Raw genomic sequence first — 27,276 nt, forward strand, 5'->3', positions numbered from 1 at the left:
GGGGCACGCTATATTTGGAACACTGTGTATTAAGTGCCCAGGAAAGGGCCTAGGTACTGAATAAATACTTATTTGATTTCATAACTTTAATTTGCCAATGACGAGTCCGATTTTATACAAATTTTCAGATACGATGTGATATGCAGCTTATTTCATACAAAACTATAATAACGTTCGGAAGCGTCATAAGTTATTAGTTACTATATTCTAGTCAGGAACTATTCAAGGTTAATAACAGAAGAATAAACTGGGAAGCTGTATATTATAAGAGACTGTCAACAATTTATGGAGGTTTGTTTGTTACAATGAGTCTAGAAGTTCTGAGAATCTGTAGTATCTCACATCTTTTTTAATAAAAATAGTTGAGTAAGGTAAATAATAATTTTATTGCTTCAAAAGTGCTCTTTAGGAACATACTTGCATAAATAAATTATTTGATTTAAGCTCTGTAACTTGAAATCGTTTTCTGGGCTTAATATGACTGACAGCACATCCGACTGTATTTAAAATGAGTTGATGTTATTGTAAAACAATTAAATTAATATTCATAATTAAAAGCACTTAAACCTCAATAAACTGATTGTATTGTAAATTGAAATTAATGAAGCTACTAATAGTGGCTTTTAAATTCAACACAACGGATTTCACATTGGTTACGTCATCAAAATATAATCTTAAGGAGGATGTACACTCAATATGTATAAACAAGGATGTTTTTTGTTTGAATGCATAATAATTAATATTCGGGAAAATGTTTGACTATTAAATAATATAATCTTAACCTGTTGTTCTTCAAATCTGTATATATCACGCCAATAGACCTAATAATCTTACAAAGAAACGAGGCCACATTGTAGTCCTAATATTGATAAAAAAAAACTTTGATTCCAAATAATAAATGCCACCTGATGCTACTTATTTATGACATTTTTATCACACATCTGAAAAAATGTCTAAATCGATTTAACATTGAGTTGTCTAAATCTCTCGGCCACACTGAGATACTACATACGAGTATACGTCGAATCAAATAGGCAAAAAATAGGATCATCACATCAAGTGTACCGCATCCGAATCCGACCAGCCCGCCCAAGCACACCTGACAGCTGTAGAAAACGTTCAATTAACGCATGCGTACAACCTTAATGGATTTATGTACTTATTGATGCATCAATCAAAAGTCCCGCGTAATTGATGGCTCCATTTCTAAGCGATCGGTTTTTGTTTCCATTGTTTTTGCTTTAATGAGTGCGGTTGCAATGGACGTGTTGAGGCATGGATACATGGGAGAGCTACTTTGTTGGGTACTTGGGAAAAAAGTAAGGTGTTAGAGAACAGAGAATATAATATAAGATCTTTATTGAGCTTTACACATAAAAAATACCAAATCGAAATCGCACAATTATGAATACCAGCGTTAAGTGGCTGTCATTTTGGTTCAAATTAAACAAACTATGTATACCTACTGATATTGTAGTTTAAGGATTTTGGACTAATTTAAATTTCATAGATTAAGGCTTTTCATTGGTTGTTCTTCCATACTTAAGAAAATCACAGAACATAATCATGACAGATTGAAACGAGTTTTGGGCTTCGATCTTGTGAGTTTTAACAGGATTCTGACGTTACGAGCAAGCTCTATAATCTTGAGAAATAATAACATTGTAAAAAAGAACTAATTCTACTGATGAAGAATGTCTATTATTCTCTATACATTTGTTACTTTAATTTTTTATTGAGCAAGTGTATTCACACCTTAATGATACTACCTATTAAGAAGATAATCTCACAGTTAAGTGCTTCTTTACAATATATTAAATGTGCATGTAAACTTAAAATCACTGACACCATTCCCATTACAAATTACTTCAAACTTTAAACTGATACATTTAAATTACAAGTGATTCAATCGTCCCTTAACCTAAAAATAAACTGAACTTCACGTTATTGAGGTTTAATATTTACTAAAGGTGATACCCAAGTGGGATATAAATGACAATAGGGTGTTTAAAACTAATTGAGCACGGGCATTTTGTGTGTATGGAATTACTTCCAACTAAATTGAACTGCCTTAGGACGAAGAAGGCCGATTCAAATGATATAGTAAAAGGCACAAGAGCACCCACACGTGCATTAATATTACTAGATATAATCTATATCTATATCTACGAGTATACTAATCTATACTAATATTATAAATGCGAAAGGGGCCGTTCAAGTATTACGTAAGCACCAAGGGGGGGTGGGGGGGTCTCTGTTTTGCTTATTTTGGATGACATGGGGGGTAGGGGGGTCTAGATGATGATTACGTCATCGTTAGTTATTTCATCATTGCAAACGTTGTGATAGGGATAGAGACATGCGATTTTTGGTTTTACGAAGGTAATACGATAGAGAATAATACAAAGTAATAAAAACCACCGGTTATAGGGGCATTTTTTGCAGAAATTTATTAAATAACCAAAAAAACACGAATTTAAAAGCAGTTTTTTTTATCAAAAAGTATCATTTTTTATTATTTGTTGGCCTTTTTTGTGTATTTTATGTTTTTTTTAGTATCGCCTGTTATTTAGCATTATTACTGTTTTTACTTTATCAGGATATACCGCTTAGTTTAAAAGTAATTACGTTTTCTTTACAATAAGTAATTGGAAGAAAAAAAATTCTATAAAAAATTAAAAAAAAAATATCAAAAATTTTTGACCTCTTTTTTGTCGATAAAAATATCTAGTTTCATCTATTTTTATATGTACACTTTAACGTGACTCACACTGTATAAAAAACATTTATAACTAAAAATGTTTACGTAAGCATAGGGGGAGGGGGTAAGTGCTTTGCTTACTTTTGATGACAACGGGGGCGGGGGGGTAAAAAATGGTAAGAAATCTGCTTACGTAATACTTGAACGGCCCCAAAGTAACTCAGACTGTCTGTCCGTCTGTCTTGCTTTCACGCCTAAACCACTGAACCGATTTTGATGAGATTTGGCATAGAGATAGTTTGAGTCCCGGGAAAGGACATAGAATAGTTTTATTCCGGTTTTTGAAACAGGGACGCGCGTGATAAAGTTTTTCTATGACAGACAAAATTCCACGAGGGCGAAGCCGCGGGCGGAACGCTAGTAGATACTAATTGAAGAATAGGCAATCCAAGAAATAACACTGTTTACGAAGAAGAAACACATACCTTATTCTTCATTTCAGATCAAGTCTTAGGCTGGGTTGCACCATCTTAATTTAACTTTGACAAACGTCAAAAATCTGTCAAACTCCATACAAAAAACGCCGGTTATAGTTATAGTTACGATCGTAGTTAGGTGGTGCAACTCAGCCTTAGTCCACAATAGTAAACCTGTAATCCCAGCTCTAATAACCAACGTAGGTACATACACTAATTAAAGCATTCATTATCCGGTAATGAGTTTACGAACGCTCAAAGGATTGATTAGAGCTGTACGGATCATTAGCATATGATTGTGTCAAAACATCCCGCGGTATCGACTGTCAACTGAGTGTCAAGGTGTCACGTGTCGTGTAGTTGAGAGAGGTATAATCAGAGAGAAAAGTGTTTGGAAATTGTCTATTTTATTATTCAAAACTTTTTTTTTTACATATTAGAATTGTAAATTCACACAGTCACTCATTAGAGATCATGCTATTTCCAAATATCTAATTTAGGAGCGTTTTTCCCATATAAATTTTAGTTTTAGCATTAGCTACTTTTTATTTATTTAATGATGAAATGGATGCTGCTGATGATCTCACTTGATGAAAAGTGATCAAGTGTTTTTGGTGGAAGCGAGCTTTACCCTAAATCCTCAAAAAACTGGCTATATTACAATAAATGCCCATGTGTGGTAAAAAATACGATTTTTGTCTCTTCATTGAATGAAAATCCACTTTATTTGATTATAAATTATAATGTATTTGATTATACTTATAGTGGATTTTCATTAATTGAAAAGAGCATGCCTCGCATTATAATAACTTTCTACTGCATTAAACATACTTTATTGTCATTATAATCACTTGATTAACTTCTCATACGTGTTACATTAAAATCGGTACAATAAACACTTTTCTTCCCACGTACACTCGGCAAACAAACCTGCGCGCGCGCTGATCGGCTTACGTCCTATCAACTGGTCCATCTGTCCACGTGCCATGATGGCCGACTGTACACCCACACTAGATTAACTTGACAAATCTATACTCTAACTCTAGCAAGATAAAGTCGGAAATCGATAACGCTTTTGCGGGGAACTGTACAATTATTTGTACCAACAAATGATTTATCGACTAGCAACGGATTTGGTACCGAGGAATGTTTGGACAAATGCTTCGCGGGAACTAGTTTGGGACTTTGTTAGGATAGTGGATGTGAAATGAAGAGATATTGAGTGTCGTATACATTATGTATAAAAAATGGGCAATGTGCCTACTAAATTATGTCCGTATTTTTAGTTGTGAAAAAAAATGTTCTGGTCACCAAGAGGTACATCTATTATGCAGTATTCATCAAAAAACATCAATATAGGTACATTTTAAAATTCCTAAGTACATAAGTATTAAATAAATAAATAAATAGTAAATAATAAATATAGTTTCGTGTCGCTAAAATTCATACGTTTATTATTTTTTATGTACCTTCAAAACTTGGTGCAGCGATTGCGATTTCAAATCGAAGTCGAATATTATATTATCTACAAACATAGTTAATTCTCTTAGTCTAAGTTGCACCACCTAACTTTGACCGTAACTATAACGATAACCAATGTTTTTTGTATGTAATTTGACAGATTTTTGACGTTTGGTTAACTTAAAGTAAGATGGTGCAACCCAGCCTTAGTTGTAATCAGAATTGGCACTGTTAACATGGGCTAGTGTCAGCTTATAACCCCATTTACCTAACACCCTGTATTTTTTAATCATAATGGCGCTATGTAGTACAGTTACCTAGTTAAATAAGAAAACTCGAAAAATCAATCTGTTTGCGACAGGCTACTTATCATAGATTCTAAAAGACAATTTATTAATTCAATTTCACCGTTACTTTACCAAGTAATATAAAAACTAAAAGAGGCAAAAATCACTTAGTTAGAGTCCATCAATTTTTTTCCACTCTCCATAATGGTTGTCGTCCAGTATTCGGAGTGTGTTAGTAAAACTGGCCGCTTTTGGCCGGGGAATAAGCGCAAGTCATCACCCGCCCTAATATAAATAGCTGGCATTATGTTGGGGCTGGTGTACACTGATTTGATTACGTTTTTTACTGGGAGAAGCCTGTCTAGGTAAATAATTTATTTGGACACGATGGGGGAAACTTTAATTTAGGCATTTACTTACAATACGAAACAGACTGAATGGGTATTCATTGATCCACCAAAGTTAAAAACGACTCTAACCCCTTATTAATAAAAGTTACACCCTAGTTGAACTCTGGCTTAAATTGGCATTTAGCTTGGAAATGTAATTTTAACTCAGTGTTCATCCTAGGTGTAACTTTTTATTTAATAAGGGGGTATTTAACAGTAGAATTATTGTTTTTACAGGTTTGTCGAATCAACGGTTGGCTAAAAAATCCTACACTGTAATCTAACTTATATGATAAACTAGGTATGTATTAACTCTTTCATATACATACCTAGTTCCCCATAATAAAGAATTTGACGGCCGATGACGGATTTGCCGAATCGAGATCCTAGAAACGCAGATTCGGATTCACACCAGGTTAACGGGGCTATGAAAAACAATTTGGTAAAATTATAAAAGCTTATAAAACAAATTGTGCTGGCATGTGCACGCGCCTCTAATTCCGTAATGGTCTTACGCGCATTACGTTATTTTGAGTGGCTGCGACCGACAAAAAATGCGGACGATTTGAGCTGTTACTAGATGTCTTTGCTTCTTTGGTTTCTCGGAATATTTTACCGAAATAGTAAAGTAATTTATTGCTTGCTATAAAAATTTGCTACCTTATCTAATCTCACAGCTTTTTCCACTCTACTATTCGCTGTTTTTGACTAACCATTGGCGTATGGAAGTCGCTATACTATAGTTTTGAAGCTATGTATGCTTTTAATGACAAAACCGCTATATTTTACATATTTTGTTGATAAGACAAAGAGTATTTATTTATTTGTAGTACTCATTTCTCATTTCTCATTGGACGCAGGCCGCTACCAATCGATCAACATGGAAAGCATTGGGGGAGGCCTATGTTCAGCAGTGGACGTCCTGTGGCTGAAATGATGATGATGATGATGATGACTCATTTCTCAAATGAGTCGCTTCTTTGGCAAAAAAATCTTTTTAAGGTCAGATTTATCAATATTTTTTTAAATATATTCGGCCTTTAAAAAGTTCCTTTAGATAAATGGTTATTAAGAGCTGAGAGAGATTTGGAATAAAGATGATCTTTTACATAAGTATTCTAATACATTTTGAGTTAAGTGTACCATTCACACACCTCGTCACTATCCATATCACTATGTACTCACTCAATGATTTCTGAAAATCCCATATTGACCCATCTACGCTACGTCATAGTGACGTTTTAATTATCACACGAATATTTACTGATACAATGTTACCAAACATTTAGCGAGATATTTTTACTGTTACCATTAACACTCTATGATAGTAAAATTGTGAAATATCTAACAAATAGAGCAAATTTCGCACGAAATTCGTTACAATTCTTAGGTACAACGTAGGTGTTATATCAATATTACGTAATAATAGTAATTTACATGAACTTGTGTATATTCAATGATGCGTATAGTAATATTCCATTCTGTCATACGCATTAAGGATTCAATTTCGATACATTTTTGTTACAAAGAGGATTTAAAATAAGACGAAAAAGCAGTGAACTTATTTAAAGTCCGTACGATTGAGCTGGCTAAACAAAATGGACTAAAACAATTCCCCAAGTATGATTAAATCTGAAGAGGGGTAAGAGTCTAGTTTAATAATGTATTTTATAAAGAATTTATTTGTAAAGTGTCTAACATAATTTAATGCCAACTGGAAATATCCTAGAGCATTGCTATTTTCAACCGACTTCAAAAAAGGAGGAGGTTCTCAATTCGACCCGTATGTTTTTTTTTTTTTCTATGTTTGTTACGCGATAACTCCGCCAATTATGAACCGATTTGAACAAATCTTTTTTCGGCGTATAGGTAATACCTCAAGGGTGGTCCCATTTAAATTTAATAATAGAAAAAACAACCCCCAAGGGTGGAAAATTGGGGATGAACTTTTTTATACGCAATATCTCCGCAGATTATAAATCAATTTGAACGATTATTTTTTTGTTGAATAGGTATTATCAAAAGGGTGGTTTCATGCGAATTTGAAGAAAATATTTCACCCCCAAGGGTGGAAAATTGGGGATGAACTTTTTTATACGCAATATCTCCGCCGATTATGAACCAATTTGAACGATTATTTTTTTGTTGAATAGGTATTATCAAAAGGGTGGTTTCATGCGAATTTGAAGAAAATATTTCACCCCCAAGGGTAGAACTTTAGGGGTGTACCCTTTTCTCTGCAAAATCTTCGCCGATTATGAACCGATTTGATTTTTTAATTTTTAGTTTTTTTTTGTGTTCTCGAATTTGAAGTCGGTTTTATTTTTTTTAAAAAGTTAATTATTTGTAACAATATTTTATAAAACATAATAAGTGAAATATTTTGTAGACCAGTAGTAGCACTTCATCTATTCTACATCTGTTTATCAAAAAATTGGCTAGCTGGCACTAAAATATTTTTTTAAATATTTACAAACTAGACCAATCACCAACCTTCCTAAAACTCTTTTACCGTATGTGTGACGTTTGAAGTGATAACATGTTTGAGTTACTGTCATTTCAGCAATTTTACACAACAAGTAAACCAATTATTGCCCAAATATCGCTATAATAAGTGACGTATAATGTGATAACGCGTTTTGTTCCCAATATTTTTAGCAATTTTGTGCATGTCATTAATAACATTGCGAAATATCTAACAACTAGACCAATTATTGCACGAAAACCCCTAAAATACACATACTGTTTAAGTGACATATGATGTGATAACGCGTTTTGTTACCAATATTTTAGCAATTTTGTACACGTCATTAATAACATAGCGAAATATGTAACAACTAGACCAATTATTGCACGAAAACCCCTAAAATACACATAACGTTTAAGTGTCATACGATGTGATAGTGTGATGTTACCGACATTTTTAGCAATTTTTATACGTCATTAATAGGTTGTGAAATGTGTAAGAACTAGACCAATTATCGCAAGTATTTCCATAAAATTCTTATAAGTGACGTATGAAGTGATAACACATTTAGTTTTAAATATCGGTACATTCAATCGAACTATGACTGGTTAAGTAGACTGACGCCCTACTGTCAATAATAATCAAGTTAGCACCATACTACTTTTACAAACCGGCAATGGATACGACGTAGGTAGGTACTTATTCACATTTATCACTATGTTATATGTACTTTAGCCTTTAAAATTGACCTCATCTACGTCATGTTACACCATACGTTTACTATATCACTTATAGCAAACGTTTAGCGATTAATTGTAACTGTTACTGTTAGCACTGTTTCTACACGTCACAAAGTGGTATTATGAAATATATCAATAGATTTCATCATCTTCATCATCACCTGACTACCACTGGTGTGAGATTATGATGTATTTGACGCTACTAACTTTATACAAGGCTCTCCTTTTCCAAAATCTGCGATCTACTTAGTCTCTATAACTAGGAGGCGTGGCGCGATTCGCTTGCCAATTCTTCCCAAAGGTCTACACTACTCTATTTCTATTTTTTTCTAATTACTGACATTTGGTAGTAGAACAAGATGATTGTCATGAAATTTATTTACCGTTTTAGTAATCAGTTTTGTCCCGATCACATGATTCTGTTCCATATTTCCATTGATGAATAAATTGGTAAATAGTAAGTCTAGGCGCAGACCATAGATTTTTTGTCGGCCGATAGTTTAGTCGGGCAGTTAATCAGTGTGGGCATGTATGGAAGTGCGCACATTACACCGATTTGGTATCGACCGATTCTTCATACAAAATAGAATCAGGCCCAACTATCGGCCAACTAAAAGTCAATGGTCTGTGCCTAGGCTAAATGTAAATAGTAACTCCTGACGGTAAAACCGAGTGACATTTACACCAGACCGAGTAAGTTTCCAACAAATCACATGTTGTGTCATCATGATCATGAGGCTGGAATTTGAATCGTCATGACCGTTATACGTCTACGCATAGTGATAATTTGATTCGACTCGATTTATCATGGTTGAAGTATTTTGGGCATCTATAGGTACGCTTTATTGCTATCTATTTGGACTATGTACGAAATCATAAAGTGGGTAAATGGTTAGTAAAAATCAGACTATGTGGCCACTGAGATGAAGATTTTCCTAATTTACAAATAAATACATAACACTACACTATTCGGCAAAAACAAATCGTCAGCACAACGTTTCCTTCAAAGTGGGAACCCAGGATCCTTTGATCAAGAGAGTCGATCTGTCAAATTGGTAGACCACTGAGGCGCTAGACAAATCGCTAGAAAAACAGAAGACCGTTCCCCTAGACAAGTGACAAAGGCCCGAATTCACAAACGATGCTTGATTAAGTGAAGTAGCAAATCGAACGCACAGCGTTCGTTCGTGTGTGTGTATGTTTGTGAATACGGGTGAAAATGTTTTTGCTCCGTGAAGGGCTTCGATTTTCGGAGCGATTTAAAAGTGCTCCTTGTCTAGGCTCTCTGGTTATCTTGACGATCGTCGTTCTTACCTGGTGAACAAGTTTGCAGCTCGCTGGTGAGTGTGGCACGCTCTGAGTAGTGGCACGCTTTGAGTAGCCGTTCTCATCATCAGCACTGCGCCGCACTCACACCTGTCTGATGTTGTTCTTACCTGGTGAACATGTTTGCAGCTCGCTGGTGAGTGTGGCGCTCTGAGTGGCGTCCCCGCGCGCCCGGACCGTTCTCATCATTAGCACTGCGCCGCACTCACTCCTCGCCACTCACACCTGAAGACAAAACATTGATTTAATAAGTTATCTTTTGAGTTGGAAAGTATGATCTGAAACTGCCCTGCAAGTAAGTATATGGATGGTTGACACCATTAACCAATAATTCCTAAATACGACTTTAAAAACATTCTAGTCCTGAAATCTGAGTTTTACTAGATTTTTACTTTGAATTCAATAAAAATTCATCAATTAGGTTCGTGCATTAATGCATAATATCGGCCTTGTGTCTTATAAAACTTTTGGAGGTTCACGTTTTGACAGCTAAAAGTATGTCAATTGATAAGCGGTGTCAACTATCCCATTGCGAAAACATTGAAAAATTATTCACAAAAATGTCGACACATAAAATGCAGTAGTAATAAAAAGGTGATCACATTAGATGTTTGTGAAAATTCCGTTACACTACAGGTATTGGTCCTCACTTTTGTACGTGTACATTTTAGGCTCAACCTGCCAGACCCGAAAAGATATCAAATTGATCCCGTAATTCCGACGCTACCTTATTCAATTCTTAGTTGAACTTAACTATCCAACTAGAAACTCAGTAAGAATGTCTCTCCTTGAACATCTCGCTTCTCATTCTTGCCCCCACATTGGTCTAGCCCAAAAACGGTATGCTAATTTTTTTCATTAGGATTCACGTCGCTTACACCAATTGGCTGACATTTCTGAGCCAAAATGTACATGGGTGGAGCATGTCAAATTACCAGTGGACGCAACCTTTTCCCTAACCGCATAAGGTTCAGAATGACATAGAAAAAACGGCAATAAAAACTGCCGGTCAAATAAGGAAGGCTCTAAAGTCATAAACTCGCATGTAGAGTCATGTCATGTGTTAACTGGTGTTTATATTTCCACAAATCGGTGGAGAGTAGGCCGGTGGGTAACAAACCTTATAAATCAGTCGCTAATTTACTACTTTGATTATGGGATTTTTCCATATTTTTTTTAAATAACAATACTTATTTGTTTTATTGTTTTCAACGTATAAATAAATAGAATAAGGGAAAGATATAAAAGTACTGGTTTGTCTCAGGTAGAAATTGAATCCACTACCTTTTACTGACTGAGCCACTGCTCTGATAAATCTTACGCCCGTATTCACAAATATTACTATGAGGTCTTACAGTACGCGTGGACGCACGCTGTGCGTTCGATTTGCTCCTTCACTTAAGCAAGCATCGTTTGTGAACACAAGTGTTAGTAGGTATCCTAAATGCCAAAATCCTAATAACTATCGATTGCAAAGTAATAAAGTGAAAAGAAATATTACATTAACATTGCTTATAATGTTATTTTATACAAATTCATAAAGCACAAACTACATAATTCAACTCGAGACACGTTGATCGATGTCATCCCATAATCGACGAGTATGATGATCACACATCGATTCTCCGGTATTTACAAGCAATATTTTGTTCGCATTTAACTTTTACAAACAAAATTACAGCTTTCAACGTTACGATAATTTTCGTCATATCAGGCCATAACATGTCTCGGTACAAAACTTTTGTACATTCAAAAATGAGCCTTAAAACTTTAGTATAAGGTCGTTAAAAAGATCTCTCAATCGGCGGATTGTACTAAGGACGTTTATTAAAGTTACCGTGGATGGTGATTGTACAAATTTTGGTATGTAATTTTTTCGGCTATTATTGGTAAAAGGAATGTAATTGGTGTTAGTTAAAGTGGGGTACAAGTATTTTTTTTTGTGCATAATTTGTGCTTTTTGACCGACTTCAACAAAAGGAGGAGGTTCTCAATTCGGTTGGTTATTGTTTACGATGGTCGAATCACCTAGCTGCTAAACTATAGATACCGTACCTAAGACTCGATCAAAAAACTGCCTGCTATTTTGAAGCTAAAATGAAGAGTCTCATAATTTTCATTTCTCACCAGAAATTCAACAAAATACCCTCCGAAAACGAATAATGGTGGCGTATGAGAAACCGAAATAGATACTGAACGCTGCGCCACTTGAAAATCGAGTAAAACAAACCGATATTCTGTTATGGCGATGCTTTGTCCCCCTCTTGCTCAGGGCAACAAACAGAGATGAAGGTACCGATTGAAAAGTCGTAGGTCATTAGGTCCGGGCCTTATAAGGGCTACAATATGCCAATATGGTAGCAGCCGTGACTGCTGCGACATATGCCAAGCGGAAAAGCCAGTTGCATTCGTAAATTTGAGGCCTTTTGATCATAATCTTCAGATTGATAATATGGTGATTTGTTACTTAATGTAGGATAAATATTAAGCAAGCTGACATGTTCTTTTTTTCATATCACGGATAATTTAGAACACCAAGTGCTATTTTTGAAACAGACCTCTAAAACATTTTACAGAACTGGTGATGGAGCGAGCTATGCTCGGAGTTCCCCTAATCCGCAGGAGAATCCAATCAACCGACTTAACGCGTAGAATTACCAAACTTAGGAAGAGACAGTGGGCGGGTCACAGCTCGTAGAATTGATGCCTGTTGCGGCAGAAAATTTCTCGAGTGGCGAAAAACGTAGTGTAGGCAAACCCCCCACTTGGTAGACAGACAATCTGGTCAAGGTCACGAAAATCATCTCTAGATGCGTGTAGTGCAGGACCTATCGTTGTGGATATTCTTGGGGGAAGCCTTTGTCCAGCAGTAGACTGCATTAGGTTGAAAAGGACCGAATGAGCATGTAGGCATTTTGATTGTATAGTCAGCGTCAAATAGTTTGTGACACCCAAAGTTGCCAATAAGTTCGCAACAATCTTTGTTACAACTGGAATAAGGTTGTATATCAACTTTTTGGCCACTTTGGGTGTCATGCACGAACTATTGAACGCTGACTTTAATTCAGCACCTATCGCCACTTTATAAGATGTGCTGTCGTCTTTACATAATGTCATTGTATTGGTGGTTCTCATTAAGCTATAACTATACTGCTGGTTTCGTATGAGGTTGAAACAATGGGTCATCGGTTCTGATTTAAGCTGCGTAGGTGACCCGCGCTGACACCAGATGGCTCCACTGATATGGATTTGATTGTAATTGTTTCAGGTGTAGAGACATTTTCAGCCGTTTAGATTTCTGACAAATTAAGTCAAAGATGGCCAGAGATGGAGGGAAATAATAATAGTTCGAGTAGAACATAATATTGAATTGGTTACAATGTGAACCCAAATTATATTGTCAGGATCCGATCCTAGGATCTAGAATCGTAGGACTCTAGAGTCTTAAAACTGTTTTATGGTAGTTTATGCACTAGATCTGATTTTCGTCATCCAATTTCTCAAATTAGTTTTCTAGATCCCCATTTTGACGACTTCGGATCGGATGTAGTGCGTGTATACTCAAAACTGATATTTCATATGAAGTCATAGACTGTATATTTTTACAAAATAACGAGTACATTAAATGTTTTAAGCCAAAGATCTGCTTAATTTAGGGGTAGTGTGTGATACATAGTTGATTTTACATCTCATACTTGCATCAATTCAATACAGCAACTAACTTCGAAATATTCTTAAAAAGTTCGACAGTCAACTCACAGTCCGTTTAATGATCACTGCGACAGTACTGTTACTATGAAATTAATAACCGTATAAGAAAACAGAGGTTTGTCATACAAAACTCATACAGAATGTCGATTCAAATTATGATAAGGCGGTCGAAATTAGTTCTGGTAGGTCGTAATGGCCCTCGATTAGGTTTGTAGGTTGCACCGAGGTAGGAAGGTGTTTAGCGATGAATGGATTTGGTATTTTTGAGCAAACTTTGTATAGAAAATGAGGGTACTTAAAATACACTTATTTTCTGCTTCTCTTCAAGCAACTTTTAAGACTTGCCTTAGCCCTCAGGCTGATTTACCAAGTAAATAAATTTTAGTAAGAGTCCCGGACCCGGTAGACGTCGTAATAGACTCTTAAACAGCTGATGTTGACTTCCATTATACACGTTCATGCCCGATTAGCGAGTGGTCAGTTGTGGCCATTCGATACAAATCTAATACACACAAATTGTAGCAGCCACTTATTAGTGGCTTATTAGTGGTCGCCATAGACCACTATTGGCAGACGATGACCACATTTGTTTACACAATTACCAAAAACGTGGCACGTGACAGCCACCAGTCGCTGTGGTCGCTGACTCCACTACCGAGCTTTACTGAGGACCCGTTGTCTATACTTCTTATCGGTTCTATCACAACAATACTCTTGGATGCGGTAATTGTTTGAAATAGCACATCCAATCCAAACCCTTCCTGGCTGAAGGACTCTATAGAAATAGGATGAGCGACATGCCTCAGCTAAAGCACAAACGCGTCACTGCTTACGAAATGTCTGACTCCAGTCGCATTCATTGACTTGGTATCCACTATGAGTTTCTAATATTTTCACAACATTAAAATAGAGAAGAGTTACGAGTACTTAATGTCGTCTTAGTAAATGAGTTCCTAAAGTGTTTTTAAACCTCAATAAGGGACTCTTAGTGCAAAATTATCTGATAAAGGATAGAGTCAATAAAGAATAAAAAAATACACATAATATCAAATTGTCAACGACAGATGCAATGACCACTAAGTTAAATTGGAACCTGATTGGAGTAATTTGAAAACAATAACACAAATATCTATTTGTAACCCAAACATAATTTTACAAGTAAGCAATAGATTTATTTCTAAATGTAAAAGTATACCTCGCCATTTTTTATTTCACTGACATAAATTTTAATCTCAAAGAAACATCCAAGCATGTTTGTAAACAGCCTCTACAAACAAAGTTTACAGCAAATAAAGACTACAAACTGCTACCTTTAAAACCGCTCAAAAAGTGGTTTAAACAAAGACCACCTGGGTCCAACCCCGTAAGTAAGTAAGAGCTAAGTGGTGGTGTTAATTTGGGTCTTTAAGATAACCGGTGAGTAAAAGAAAATCAGTCACTACACTTTTGAAAATCTTTTACTTTTAAATTGTAAAAAGCTTTAGTAAAAATTTTACAGAACAGTTTTATCAACGTGTAGAGAATAAACTCTAAATCATTGTTCTTCTGAGCATTCACAAAATGTTTACTAAGTCAAAGTTAAACGGCTTAATATATTCCAAAAACATTACTAACTAATACATATTAAACTTAACGACCTGATTAATTCTATGGTCAAAATCTGGTAATGTGTTTACTTTTCCAACCATAAAATCCAAAAGACGTGATAATGAAAAAGGTTGCACTGGTTCCACCTACGTTGAACTGGCTGTTCTCACTGTGCCATGTCTGGGGTGTTGTTTGAGGCAGCCCAACTGTGGTCTTATAGCCACGTGCTAATGTACCTACGTGTTAAGAATCCGGTCCAAATATTTGAACGGTTCGTTTTTCGACCACTAAGAAAGACAAAGATAAAAATTGAATTATTTTTATTGGTATTATGAAGAGTTAAGGTATTTACACTGTCTTCACATTGGATAAAGGTATTTATTTAGGCCTAGATTTTAATGGGTTTTTCTTTTTAAAACTGCTAAACTGTTTGTTATAACAAGGAGGTATTCAGTTCACGCTAGATTTCTTATTTTTATTTATTATTTTAATCAATGAGGAACCCATCTCAACTCATAGAAAGTGATGACCGAAGGTGGAAGCGAGCTTCACCCGGAATTCTCAACCACAAAGGAGCTGACTATCTTACCTCCAACTGGCGACAGACCTAAGTTTGTAATAATAAAATAGTTGAGCTATCCATTTATCTTATTTCACCCAACATTTATTATTAAATAGGTACCTAAATAATAAGCAAACGTTAACATTGAGAAGGTCGAATTAAAAGAAAATAATTGACCAAAGCAAGTTTTTGCGCTAAAATATTTATCAAACAGAAAGCAAAAACAATGGACGAATGGCTATCATTAATTTTAATGAGTAACCAATGCGTAATATTTGTCCTGGAAATTATAGAAAAAACTAATCAAAACATTGAATTATAATATTATTATGTCTAATGTCAATAATTCTAGAAGTAAATAATGTCTATTATTACCTTTATTGACACATTAATACATTATTTAATAATCAACTTTTAGTTTTGATCTGGAGTATAGTATGCTTTTAGCACCAAAATGAACCACAAATAAGAAGGATGACATATAAATAATTTGTTATGTTTAACTTGTACAACATTTATTGAAATCGTATGAATAATACTTTTTATATGTTTTGATTTTAAAGTTAATAATGTTATTTGCAAACATTAACAGACAAGCAAAATTAATCAATAAATGCTTAACATTATTTATTTCTGTTGTCTTCGCCGACAGAATGGTTGACTCATGGCTCATGATGAGCAAACTCGGGACCGAATCCTGTTCCTATGAATAACAATATTTTCCCATGCTACTAGTGATGCTACTCGATAGATTGATTTTGTATCGATAGATCGGTAATATTGAGCTCTAGTACATAACTTTCTTTTGCTTGTACTTTTGTGGTATTTCGCAAAAGATCGAGGTTCTTGAACGTACATTCATGAGAATCTCAATTATTTGTTTTTTGATTAAATGTGATTAAAGTCCAAAGTCTAATAATAGATGAAATTAATTTACAACGACTGTACAAAATCTGATCAAACTCTGAAAAATTATGTGAAAAGTTAATATATTTATACGCATGTACAACACAGTTCACGTAAGTACTATAGGTTTGTTAGGATGGTTCCCGCAGAAATACATCTGCTTATTTTGGCTATTGGACAACTTGTAAATTATCTACCTACATAAAATTTGTTAATTTCTCATGTAAGTGACTGTAATGTTTTTAATGAGAAATAAATGTTCTTTAAACCTAAAAGTTCATACAGCGGTGATTTTTTTACATAATTTCAAGCGACTATACGAGCAGAAACGGGTTTAGAAGCCATGTTGATAGATTCAAAATTCAAGATGGGAAAATCTATGTTTATTAGCTCGATATCTCAACTATCGATATAGTGGTATCACTACTCTAACTTAAGAAGCTGATCTAATCGCGTATTATGATTATAACTCGTTAATACTACAGATATAGTTAATTACGTCGTAGATTATAATTATGGGAATAAAACATTGATCAAACTCTTTTTTATTTTTAAATGAAATTAAATAGATGTTTGAAACCTGTAATTAGTGTTAGAATGTTGTAATAAATTAGGTGTAAGTTTATGACAAAATTTCATGATTACTGTAAAACTTCTGTGTTTTTAAATGAATATGTCTTTATTTTTACTCAAAAGGTCAGTACTTATTAACATTTTTTGAAGCTAATTAATTATTAGTTGGTTTTCAACTAAAAATCTAAAATATAGCTGCTATAAAATTGACCCGAGCGATGGTTTATTCTTAAACTGAACCAAACATTTTAATCGATCGCATCCCACAATAAGTCACAAAATCGCCCATCGATACAACTTCGTAATTATTTCAAAGAAGCTATTGACGTCCGGTCTCATTGTGATGCATCAGAGAAAAGGAATCACATGCAAAAGGAAAACAAACAAAAACAAAAGATGCGCCCGCGTACGCAAAGATCTCGGTCAGGCGCGCTCCGACTTCTTTTGTTCTCGAATCAGCCAGTGTTCGAATCTAGATGCCGTTTTTTCCATTTCTTCTTTTTTCAAGTTTTTTCTTTACTGTCCCACAGCGGCCAGTCTTTTTAAAAAATAAAAACCCCGGTGGCTTATGGCTCCCCATTGATATGCGACGTTCGAATTGAAATTCAAATATTTGCTTGCGTATTCTCTTTGTTTCTTTTCGAATTTTGAATTTATGTTATTCCAAAAAGTTTCGATGTTATAATATTATATTCTGCGATGTCCTCATGTAATGATATGGCACGTGTAATTTATCTATGGAAATGGTGTAAATGTGTCTGATAAACGTTGGAACCTGTTTTTAAAGACGAGTACAGGTATTTGGTCCACAAAATTTAATTGCATTTCACGGAACCGGGGTCAGGGGGCAGCATCGGGCATTTATTTGTAGCCGTTCCAAAGAGTGGCTACGACCAGTTTTTTAATTGAACTAACATGGAATGGTATCGGGACATGAATTAAACTGGAATAGACTTGCGGATCTATCAATAATGAATACTTATTATTTTAGCTCACACCTAAGTAAAAAAGAAAGTTCAAACAAATACAGGTCTTGTTTGTTTTGTCGGGCTTGAAATTAAATAATATCGATGAACCTAACTCTTGCGATTGATTTAGGTATTCGTTTTATACTCAACGGTTCCTAGAGAAAAAAATAGTACTAAGTATTATAGTGTTTTTAGTTTTCCTATTGACGACATCGAAAAATAAAAAAATGTGCTATGTTTCCGTTGCAAAATAGCATCTATTACAACCATATATTAAGATGCTACAGTGTAATTTTCATGGAATGTTAATATATTTAAATTAACTGTGCTGTTAAATAGCTAACAAATTAGCTATACGTAACACATGGAATGATTCCACATTAGAAGTGTTAAGTTTTAATTAGTATCATTAGTTAGCCAGCCGGCTTAGATATCTTTGGTATTTGTATCTTCAAACAAACTAGTAGACCTCTTAAATTATTTTTTAAGACTTTTCGAGTATAAATACCATTTATGGAAATGACACATCGCTGAACGAGAATTGAATTTTTGACGAAAATTGTGATTAACTCTTGCAAAGTGAGACGACCGTTTGGCCGATGGACTGATGACCTGTTAAAAAGTTAGGGAACAATTAAATTCCAGTGTATAATAATTATCGAAATTCATCGTAATCAAATGAGGCTTTTCTGTAAATATGACTTAGTCCATAGTACTAACATAATTAAAATAAATTCTAGTTAATTATAAAGTGTAAGAATGAAAAAATGTAGAACTGTATTAAATTGTATTTTGTTCAGCCCTAAGCAAAATACAATAAACCGCCTCTGTGGTCCAGTGGTAAGACCACCTGCTTCAGACGCAGAGGTCCCGGGTTCGATTCCCAGTGGGGGCAGATTTTTCTGTTCGGTTTGGTTGGTGGTAGGGCTTGTTCTAAGTCTGCCTGGCTAGCAACCACCATCTTATCTAAGTCTGTCGCCATAACAACAATGTTAACAGCATTGTTGTGTTCCGGCAGTTAGAGGTAAGATAGCCAGTTCCTCCGTGGTTGAGGATTCCGGGTGAAGCTCGCTTCCACCTTCGGCCTGATCGTCACTTACCATCAGGTGAGATACAGGCCAAGAGCTTCCTCGTCGTGGATAAAAAAAAAACAATAAAAAACCTTAAGGTTCTAATATTTTTTTTCAAGCCTGTGCAAATCACACAAAATCAGAATTAACGATACAAACATGATATTTCACATTGGATTTGTTTCATAGAAAGCATAACCTACAAGCCACGGGCCTAACAAAAGGAAGACGAGACAAATGACAACATTACCATCTTTGACGTCACGTCTCACAAACCATACAAAGCCATTCATACACGTCATACACTATAAAATGGATAGTATAATAGGTGAGTTTATCCTTGAATATTGTAATTATATGGTGCATATTGTAAACATGCAACGCTGACTTACAATTCGCGAGCAGAATTGCATAAGTTATTAGTTGATGTTGCTATAACTATTTCGTTTCGGCACTTCAATATTTATGCGCCATTTTGTGAATAAGATACACCGGTAAAAATATACTGAAAGGAAAACTGAACTCTCTCAATGATTACTTGCTCATCCTTTTAGGCGTGGACAATTTAGTGTCAATATCGTTCTTATTTGCTCAATTTGTTGCAGTTTATACTTTGAAACAATATGTAATCCAATTACCGTTTTAGAAGTTAAACTATTTAAGCTCCTTACGGACTAAGAATCTTTTTTTCCAGCACTAACCGGAGTTATCCCATCTTTCATTTCTGTATAGCCAGGATTTACGGTTTGGGAGCTAAAGAATCCCAACCATCTGATATTGAGTAATCCCGGGGGATAGCTTTTGTCTGGTAAGAGACTGTCTTGCCCAGCATTGGGACCTAAAGGGTCCACAAAACTATCCTCAATCATTTAGCCCACTCATACAAAGAAAAACAAAAGAAAACGCCCATTTCTAAAACTCTATAAACAATTCAAAAAGCTCGAACTTTAGGTGTAAACTATCTTTCAAAAATAATCAGACAAGTAACTAACTGACTGCTAAACTTAATGACAGTTATCGGACGAATCTACATCCGGTTAGCGACCGGTTTGCGAGGAGATTTCGACTAAGCGCTCTAGTTCTTACGAGTAATCCACGATTTGGATATGACTAATTCATTGGTGTATTAAATGTTATTGAAAGCCTTCTTTAGGTTTTGTTTTTTATTTTTAGCTTTATTGATTTGGACTGCGAACGTCAGCCGCGTTTGTGGGTTTGAATCCGGGTGGGAGCAAATATTAATTTGATTAGCATGAACATTATTATACCCCAATATTTTCAGTTATATTTTTTTTGCAAGATAAAACCCAAGATTACATCTACATAACTACATACCAATACGTACGGACTAACTCTGCTTAGTATGAGGCTTTTATTTATGAAAATTCAGTAGTAATATAAAGCCACAATCTTTTTATTTAGTATATTGACAACGAAAAGATGTGGAAAAGAGCTTTTTCAATACTAGAAGCTACAGATACAGTACTGCCAGGCCATACCGTAAAGATATTCTATATCTAATATCTTTGTCAGTTTGTATATCTAACTAAAACATTATTCACAGTTATATTGGTGTGAATCAGACATAATATTTTTAATTATGTCATGTGTGATACATCTTAAAATTATATTTGAAAAATATACAGTAATCCTAGTGAGTCAAATTTGACCTATAAAGATGACCCCAAAATTATTCAGCAGTACGAGCACAACTACCTAAAGCCCTGTTGTATTGTAACAAAGCTACAATATAATTTGGTAGACTCAATTTCATCACAACTATTTTAAGGATTTTGTAAGTATTAAGGTAAAGCTACATAGAATATAATTTGACAGACTCAATTTCGTCCCAACTATTTTAAGGCTTTTGTAAGCATGAAGGTACATAATTTTTATTTTTATTTTACTTGAATCCAATATTTATAGCCGACGATTCAATTCGGACAATTTCATGTGGAAACTTACTAGGTACATTCGTTCTCTTGCGACGACAGTGTGACATCTCCTACATAATATGTTAATCTAATAATTAAAGATGTCACAGTGTCGTAGCAAATTGACGATAAATTCCAGCTTACATTTTCTCTGACAATGTGTAAACGTTAGGTAGAGTAGTTACTGAATAAAATGTGACAGACAAAAAAACTTCACAGCGGAACCATTGCGAACACCGAGAACGGTATATTGAAGAAGCAAAGAAAATCAATTTTGATGGATTAATACAACTAAATCATGGAATGCCTCACTTCACGAAAATCAAGTCAATCTACTTAATCTCTGACTAATTTGTCTAATATAGACAATGTACCTAATCTACGTCGATTTCGATTCTTTAAAGTCACTTACGATTCCTGTTTAGTTAACTTACGGACATAGCGAAACGATCAAGAATGTGATACCTTGTACCTATAACGAATTTAGTCGAGAGGCATCTGTGTATTTATTTATAATTTAATGAGGGCTATCGTTTTAGCGCTCACCAGTTGGCGCCACTGTAGAGTAAGGTCCTGTCACTTGCTAGTAGCGAGGACAGTGGCGCCGGCTGGTGAGCGCTAAAGTGGTAGGAGGACTATCGCATTTGCACTCATCAAGATGGCGCCACTGTAGAGTAAGGTGCTGTCAATCGCCAGGGGTGCCAACTGTTAAGTATAAAAACGATAGCCCTCATTGGTAATTTTGCTTTGATTAAGAAAGGGAAAAAGGTAGAGCACGCCAAACTTTCAGCCTTTTAAATTTATGTTGCGGCAGCAAATACTGTAGCATTTATTTAGTCGTAATTAGATGCGATTTTGCAATAAAGTCTTAAGTACAGTCTGATATTCAAATTTAAAATTCAAATATTTTATTCAGTACAGAGGCCCTTTCCAGGGCAGTTATACACGTCCCAAATATACATAGCTTGCCCTACCACCACCACCATCACCTCCACCTATTATCATATCATGGTATCCCATGAAATATGCAACTATGCTTGTTCTGGTCTATTAGATTCCAAGAAAAATCTTTACTCTTGCGATAGGTACAGATGGTTGTCTTAATATATGATGACGTAATTTGGATGGAAATAGGTAATGTTTGTGTTTTCTAGGAATCTAAAAAACTTATTAAATGTCGACTAGAGGTCAAGTTCAAAAAGAGTATTTTTGAACCACTAAGGCTGGGTTGTACCATCTTACTTTAACTTTGACAAATGTCAAAAATCTGTCAAAATCCATACAAAATACACCGGTTATTGTTGTAGTCACGGTTAAAATTGTGTGGTGCAACTCAGCCTTAGATTCTAATTCGTATACGAAATTGCACAAATTGTAAATGCATTCCATACATCTTGTGTTGACGGAGATCTAATGTATTTCAAAAATATACCTTTAATCTAAGTACGAGTAGTTTTTTCTGGTGGTCAATATCATTAGTTTGTTACCTGGTAAGCACCGTTGCTAGGTAGAGTAAGCATTACAACTGAAGGATGTCATGGTACGTACAATTGCATGGTGGAGTAGACATTTTCAGAAAATTGGATGTGGCCTTACATGTAGGTACCTTTACGACTAGGTATAGGATAATTATGTCAAGAACATAAAATATTATAGCTGGTAGATGTCGTATGAGAACTTTTACTTCGGAGCAGTAACATTAAGTATGTTTCCTAATATGTACTTTAGTATAAATTAATCATCATAGTTGTATTACATAGCACAAATCAAGAAATATTAAACAAAAAAGGCTGAAAATGTTGTGCGATCCTCTAATTAAAGCACTTTATTTGCAAATTAATGGTTGTAGGTTAGTTTGACTATTCATCATTATCATCATTTCAGCCATAGTACGTCCACTGCTGAACATAGGCCTCCCTCAATGTCTTCCATGTTGATCCATGAGAATGAAATATGACTTTTTGAAATTGATGATACATACTCGTACATATTTTATGTATCTTATTCTAATTAATATCTTAGTCTAATTAAACAAGAAGTAGTAGAAAACCTTTGAGAAAACAAATCCTGTATTCTATCAATAAACTTTGTTTTTCAATAACGATCCACCACTAAAACTATCCACTAAATGGCCACTTACACGGGCAATTCATTGAAAAGGTACACAGTTTGAAAACACAAATACGGAAAACAGCTGTCCAAATAAACAACCAAACCAATTGAGGATTCGAACGCGCGACCCCTAGCCTTTTAGGGCCAACCTCCACCTTTAGGTCAAATGGGTACTCATAACTCATTATTGTACACAATTGAGTACTTATGCATACGATGTTTTGAAGCAATATTGTTTACTATCGGTAAATCAGACTTACCGTACGAATACTATGGCCAATCCGTTCAAATATGACACCTATGTTCTGACAAACAAATAAACAGAATCCACTTCAAATCTACGGTAGTTCACACCTTTTCAGTTCACTAATAACGAGTCAAAATTCACGCCCTTGTAGTCACTGTAAAACCAGACCTTACAGAACATTTAGCACTTAATTCGGAACACTATTTAACTAAAATTGTCACTGTTTTAAAAAAGGAAAACTTTATATGAAAAAAAAAGTTTAGGTCAAGTCTACAAAAAAGAGGTCAAGCGTAGGATCCATTTTCAAAAAGTTCCGAATTCGATCGGTTTGACAGGTCGCGTGCTGTATGCGCACGCGTCTCGCGTCTGTGAGCGTGCAATGCGCGCGGCCACCGGCGCAACACTGTCTTGGCGCGCTTTTTGAGAGCAGCCTCCGTATACGTAGAGCTTACAGCTGTCGATACGAGATTTTCTCACGGAAAGGACCACGATATATGACGTCTAACGGGGCGAAGCATCATCACTGACTGATGGTGATCGTCGTAGTTTTGTTTTGGTGCAAGCGGGTGTAACGTTGGTTTATTTTTTGAACGGGATTATTCTATCGGTTATGAATGCGAGCTTATGGGCCGTGGTGAATCGCCCCGGTTTTTGTGTTAAGTAGTTCTGTCATTGAAAAAACTTTAGTGTTGAAACGACGAGGCGGCCTGTGTGAAGTCTTGCATCCATTAAAGGCGGTTTGCAAAAGATTGCGTCTTGTTTTGGACAATTTTTGTGATTGAATTGTTACAACATTAAGTTATAAAAGTCAAATTTCTTTTTTATTTATTCAACTGTGAAATCACTACTACTACACCTTAACTACAAATGATGTGATATTTAATTTGATTTCGGAATTTCCTACTGCAGACTTTGCCATCAATTTTCTTTCAATAATTTTAACACGGATAAATTGCGTACCAAAGTTATTAAAGTAGCTATTATTTAAAAACTTCAGTCATGTAAGCAATGAATGAATTAACGATTTTCATATTGTCTATTCACCCAACGTTGAATGTTATTCAACTAACCTAGGAACAGGAAGTAAGTGCATCTAGGGCATATTAATATTTATGACGATTGATCTAAATAACAATAATTGTAACGAGAAGTTATTGTACGTAAGATTTAAGTCGAAGTCAGCTGGTTACAACATTTCATTCTTACGTAGATTACCCTAAGGCTGGGTTGCACCATCTTACTTTAACTTTGACTAACGTCAAAAATCTGTAAACCCCATACAAAATACACCGGTTATCGTTATAGTTACTGTCAAAGTTAGGTGGTGCAACTCAGCCTAACTCATTTGCAAAACGTATTGAAATTCATGCTGACTATTGAAATCTGAAATTAAACTTCTAATAATAGTAAACTTAGCAGTCTTACAATGTTTTACTATTGTATTTCGTTTACTGAATACATAATACCTATTTTAATGTGTTATAAAAATTGACGAAAGTAACCTCCATACAAAAGACATCAACGCTCAATGAAATGGTTTTCTTATTTTTTTAAGTATAAAGCTTTTTGTTTTTATTTAATCTTACATTAAATGCGTTAAGTTTGAAAAATGTAATTAAAGTGTTCATTGTTAATTATCATTATTTTTCATGTCCCTATTATTTAGAGAAATAGGTACAAAGTCCAAAAAAATCATAACCAGCCATCAAAAATGACAAGAAAAATATTTGGCGCCTCGTTAGCAAGCCTATCTGATAACCACAACCTTGATAACGTTGCATCACAGCCTGTCAACATTCCCGCGTCAGAAAAAAAACGCGGCGTGCGACAGAGACGACAACACCCGCTCTGTTCTTGCTCAAACTTTGCTCCCGCTTCAAAAGGAACAGACGTCACGGTTCGTCGCAAAAGACTGCCCACTTTATCACCGCGCAGACAAACTACACCCATCCCGCTCGCTCTCATGAAACTTGTTCGATGATTTAGTGTAGAAAAGGACGGAGCGTCACGCGTTTTTTGGGCGAAATGTTTAGTTTTTTTGTGAAATATAGATCGTTTAAAATAATGTGTCGTTGACCTGAACTTCTGATAAACGTTAGCGAGATTGGACAAATAAGTTAAACTAATCTTTTTACTGGGGAAAAATCACAAGTCATTATATTGTTACAACTTAATTCATGGTAAGGCTGTATTTTTTGAATTAAAGAACGAAACACATGTATTTCATAATAATTATATTATTAAGAGAAAAGCGTACTTACTCAATTTGTTTTCTCCTAATTTATTAAAAATGAGTTTATTTGTGAAATGTAATGTTTTGTACAAAAGTAAATGATAAGATTGATAAGTTAAATCAACTAACTATATCATTAATTATACCTTTCATCATTGAAGATTAATGAAGATTATAGGACAAATAATGATTCTTAATTATCTGCTGCTCGGATGGACATAAGTCCATCCGAGCAGCTATATTAAGTTATAAAACTTCAGACTTCCTTTAAGTAATGTTCCTTCATAATACCAGTACTTTTGTAATAATTACCTTAGGACCAGAATCATAACCCTTATTAGTATTTTTAAACAAGCCCGAACGTAGTCTCCCAATCTTCAGCGACTATCTAGCTTTGTTAATCTAACGCCATAGCTACACTGTAATAATATTGATTTAAATTAAAAATTTATATTTGTTCCCAGTTGCTTACATTAATTTAACTAAACGTAACTTCTTTCATTTGGATTTTACCGATTAGATATCAGTTTTTTATTCATGACAGAAAAGCTCATGGCCTGCATCTCATTCTCATCTGATAGAAAACGATGATCAGGTCGAAGGTGGGAGCTAGATTCTCCCGGAATTCTCAACAACAGAGGAAGCCCTTTTTTATTTTGAATTTACTCCTAAGTATAGCAATAAACAAAGGTTTATTAAATTTTGGCAATATACAAAGTTATCTCATATGGGGCTCTTGACTTTTATCTTTTTGGCCCTACCAATTTCAATAGATAGATAAAGTATCTAAACTTTATTGCACACCATACAAAACTATTTTTTGCGGTCCTATCGTCTATACATTTACGTCTAATGTATAGTATTAGTGTAGTTAATATCTTTTGTAGAAAGCAATAAGCCCTCCTGTAATAAGTGTAGCACAAGCTTTACGATTACGACCACTAGCTCCATTTTTCCCGGCAGAAGCAGGTGGTATCTTGCACGCAGTAAATCTTGTACACCACCGAGGCCACAAATTACTCCCAATAGTGATATGGTTGCTATGGTAACCGTGAGAAACGCGATTTCTATGACCTTATAGGGAAGGTATTGTTCTTTGCTGGGAAAGGGCATTTGGTTTTATGTAACCTGTAATTAGTAGTATTTTGTTATAAGATACTCAATGTGAATTTGAAAACACCAACTGAAAATAATAATTGGAGTGGTACGTTTAAAGAAATAATTTAGAAGAGATACAAATACGACAAAAAGGAGAGCCGAAGTCACTTCGTATCACACATTTTTTCCTAAGAAATGGCTGAAAATCTTTACAATTCCTGGACGACTCAACAACACTTTGTATTTCCAAGACTGCACGACTGTTGGTAAACGGCAACGAATATTCGATGCATTAAGAGCTAAAATATGTTTACTTAAAAATATTATCGTAGAAAAACGATAAATTAAAATCAAATTAACTGTAGGTTAAGTCGTGTGATGTGTGACGTGCTTAGATTAAAACCGCGTTATCACCTATCAATTTAACT

The 27,276-nt window shown here is 34.9% G+C and overlaps 1 protein-coding gene across 1 annotated transcript in view; it reads right to left on the bottom strand.

Moving 5' to 3' along the window:
- LOC135081520 (PAS domain-containing protein cky-1) overlaps positions 1-23,901 on the bottom strand; it is a 162,717-nt gene extending 138,816 nt beyond the window's left edge. The window contains exons 1-2 of the mRNA XM_063976247.1: positions 23,531-23,901; positions 9,958-10,072 (exon numbers count right to left, since the gene is read on the bottom strand). Coding sequence (XP_063832317.1) covers positions 9,958-9,968 — 11 coding nt within the window. The 5' untranslated portion in view covers positions 9,969-10,072; positions 23,531-23,901. The remainder of the gene's footprint in view (positions 1-9,957; positions 10,073-23,530) is intronic.
- Between the last annotated feature and the right edge of the window lie 3,375 nt (positions 23,902-27,276).

Source organism: Ostrinia nubilalis, chromosome 20 (genome assembly GCF_963855985.1).
Source record: "Ostrinia nubilalis chromosome 20, ilOstNubi1.1, whole genome shotgun sequence".
Lineage (NCBI taxonomy): Eukaryota > Metazoa > Arthropoda > Insecta > Lepidoptera > Crambidae > Ostrinia > Ostrinia nubilalis.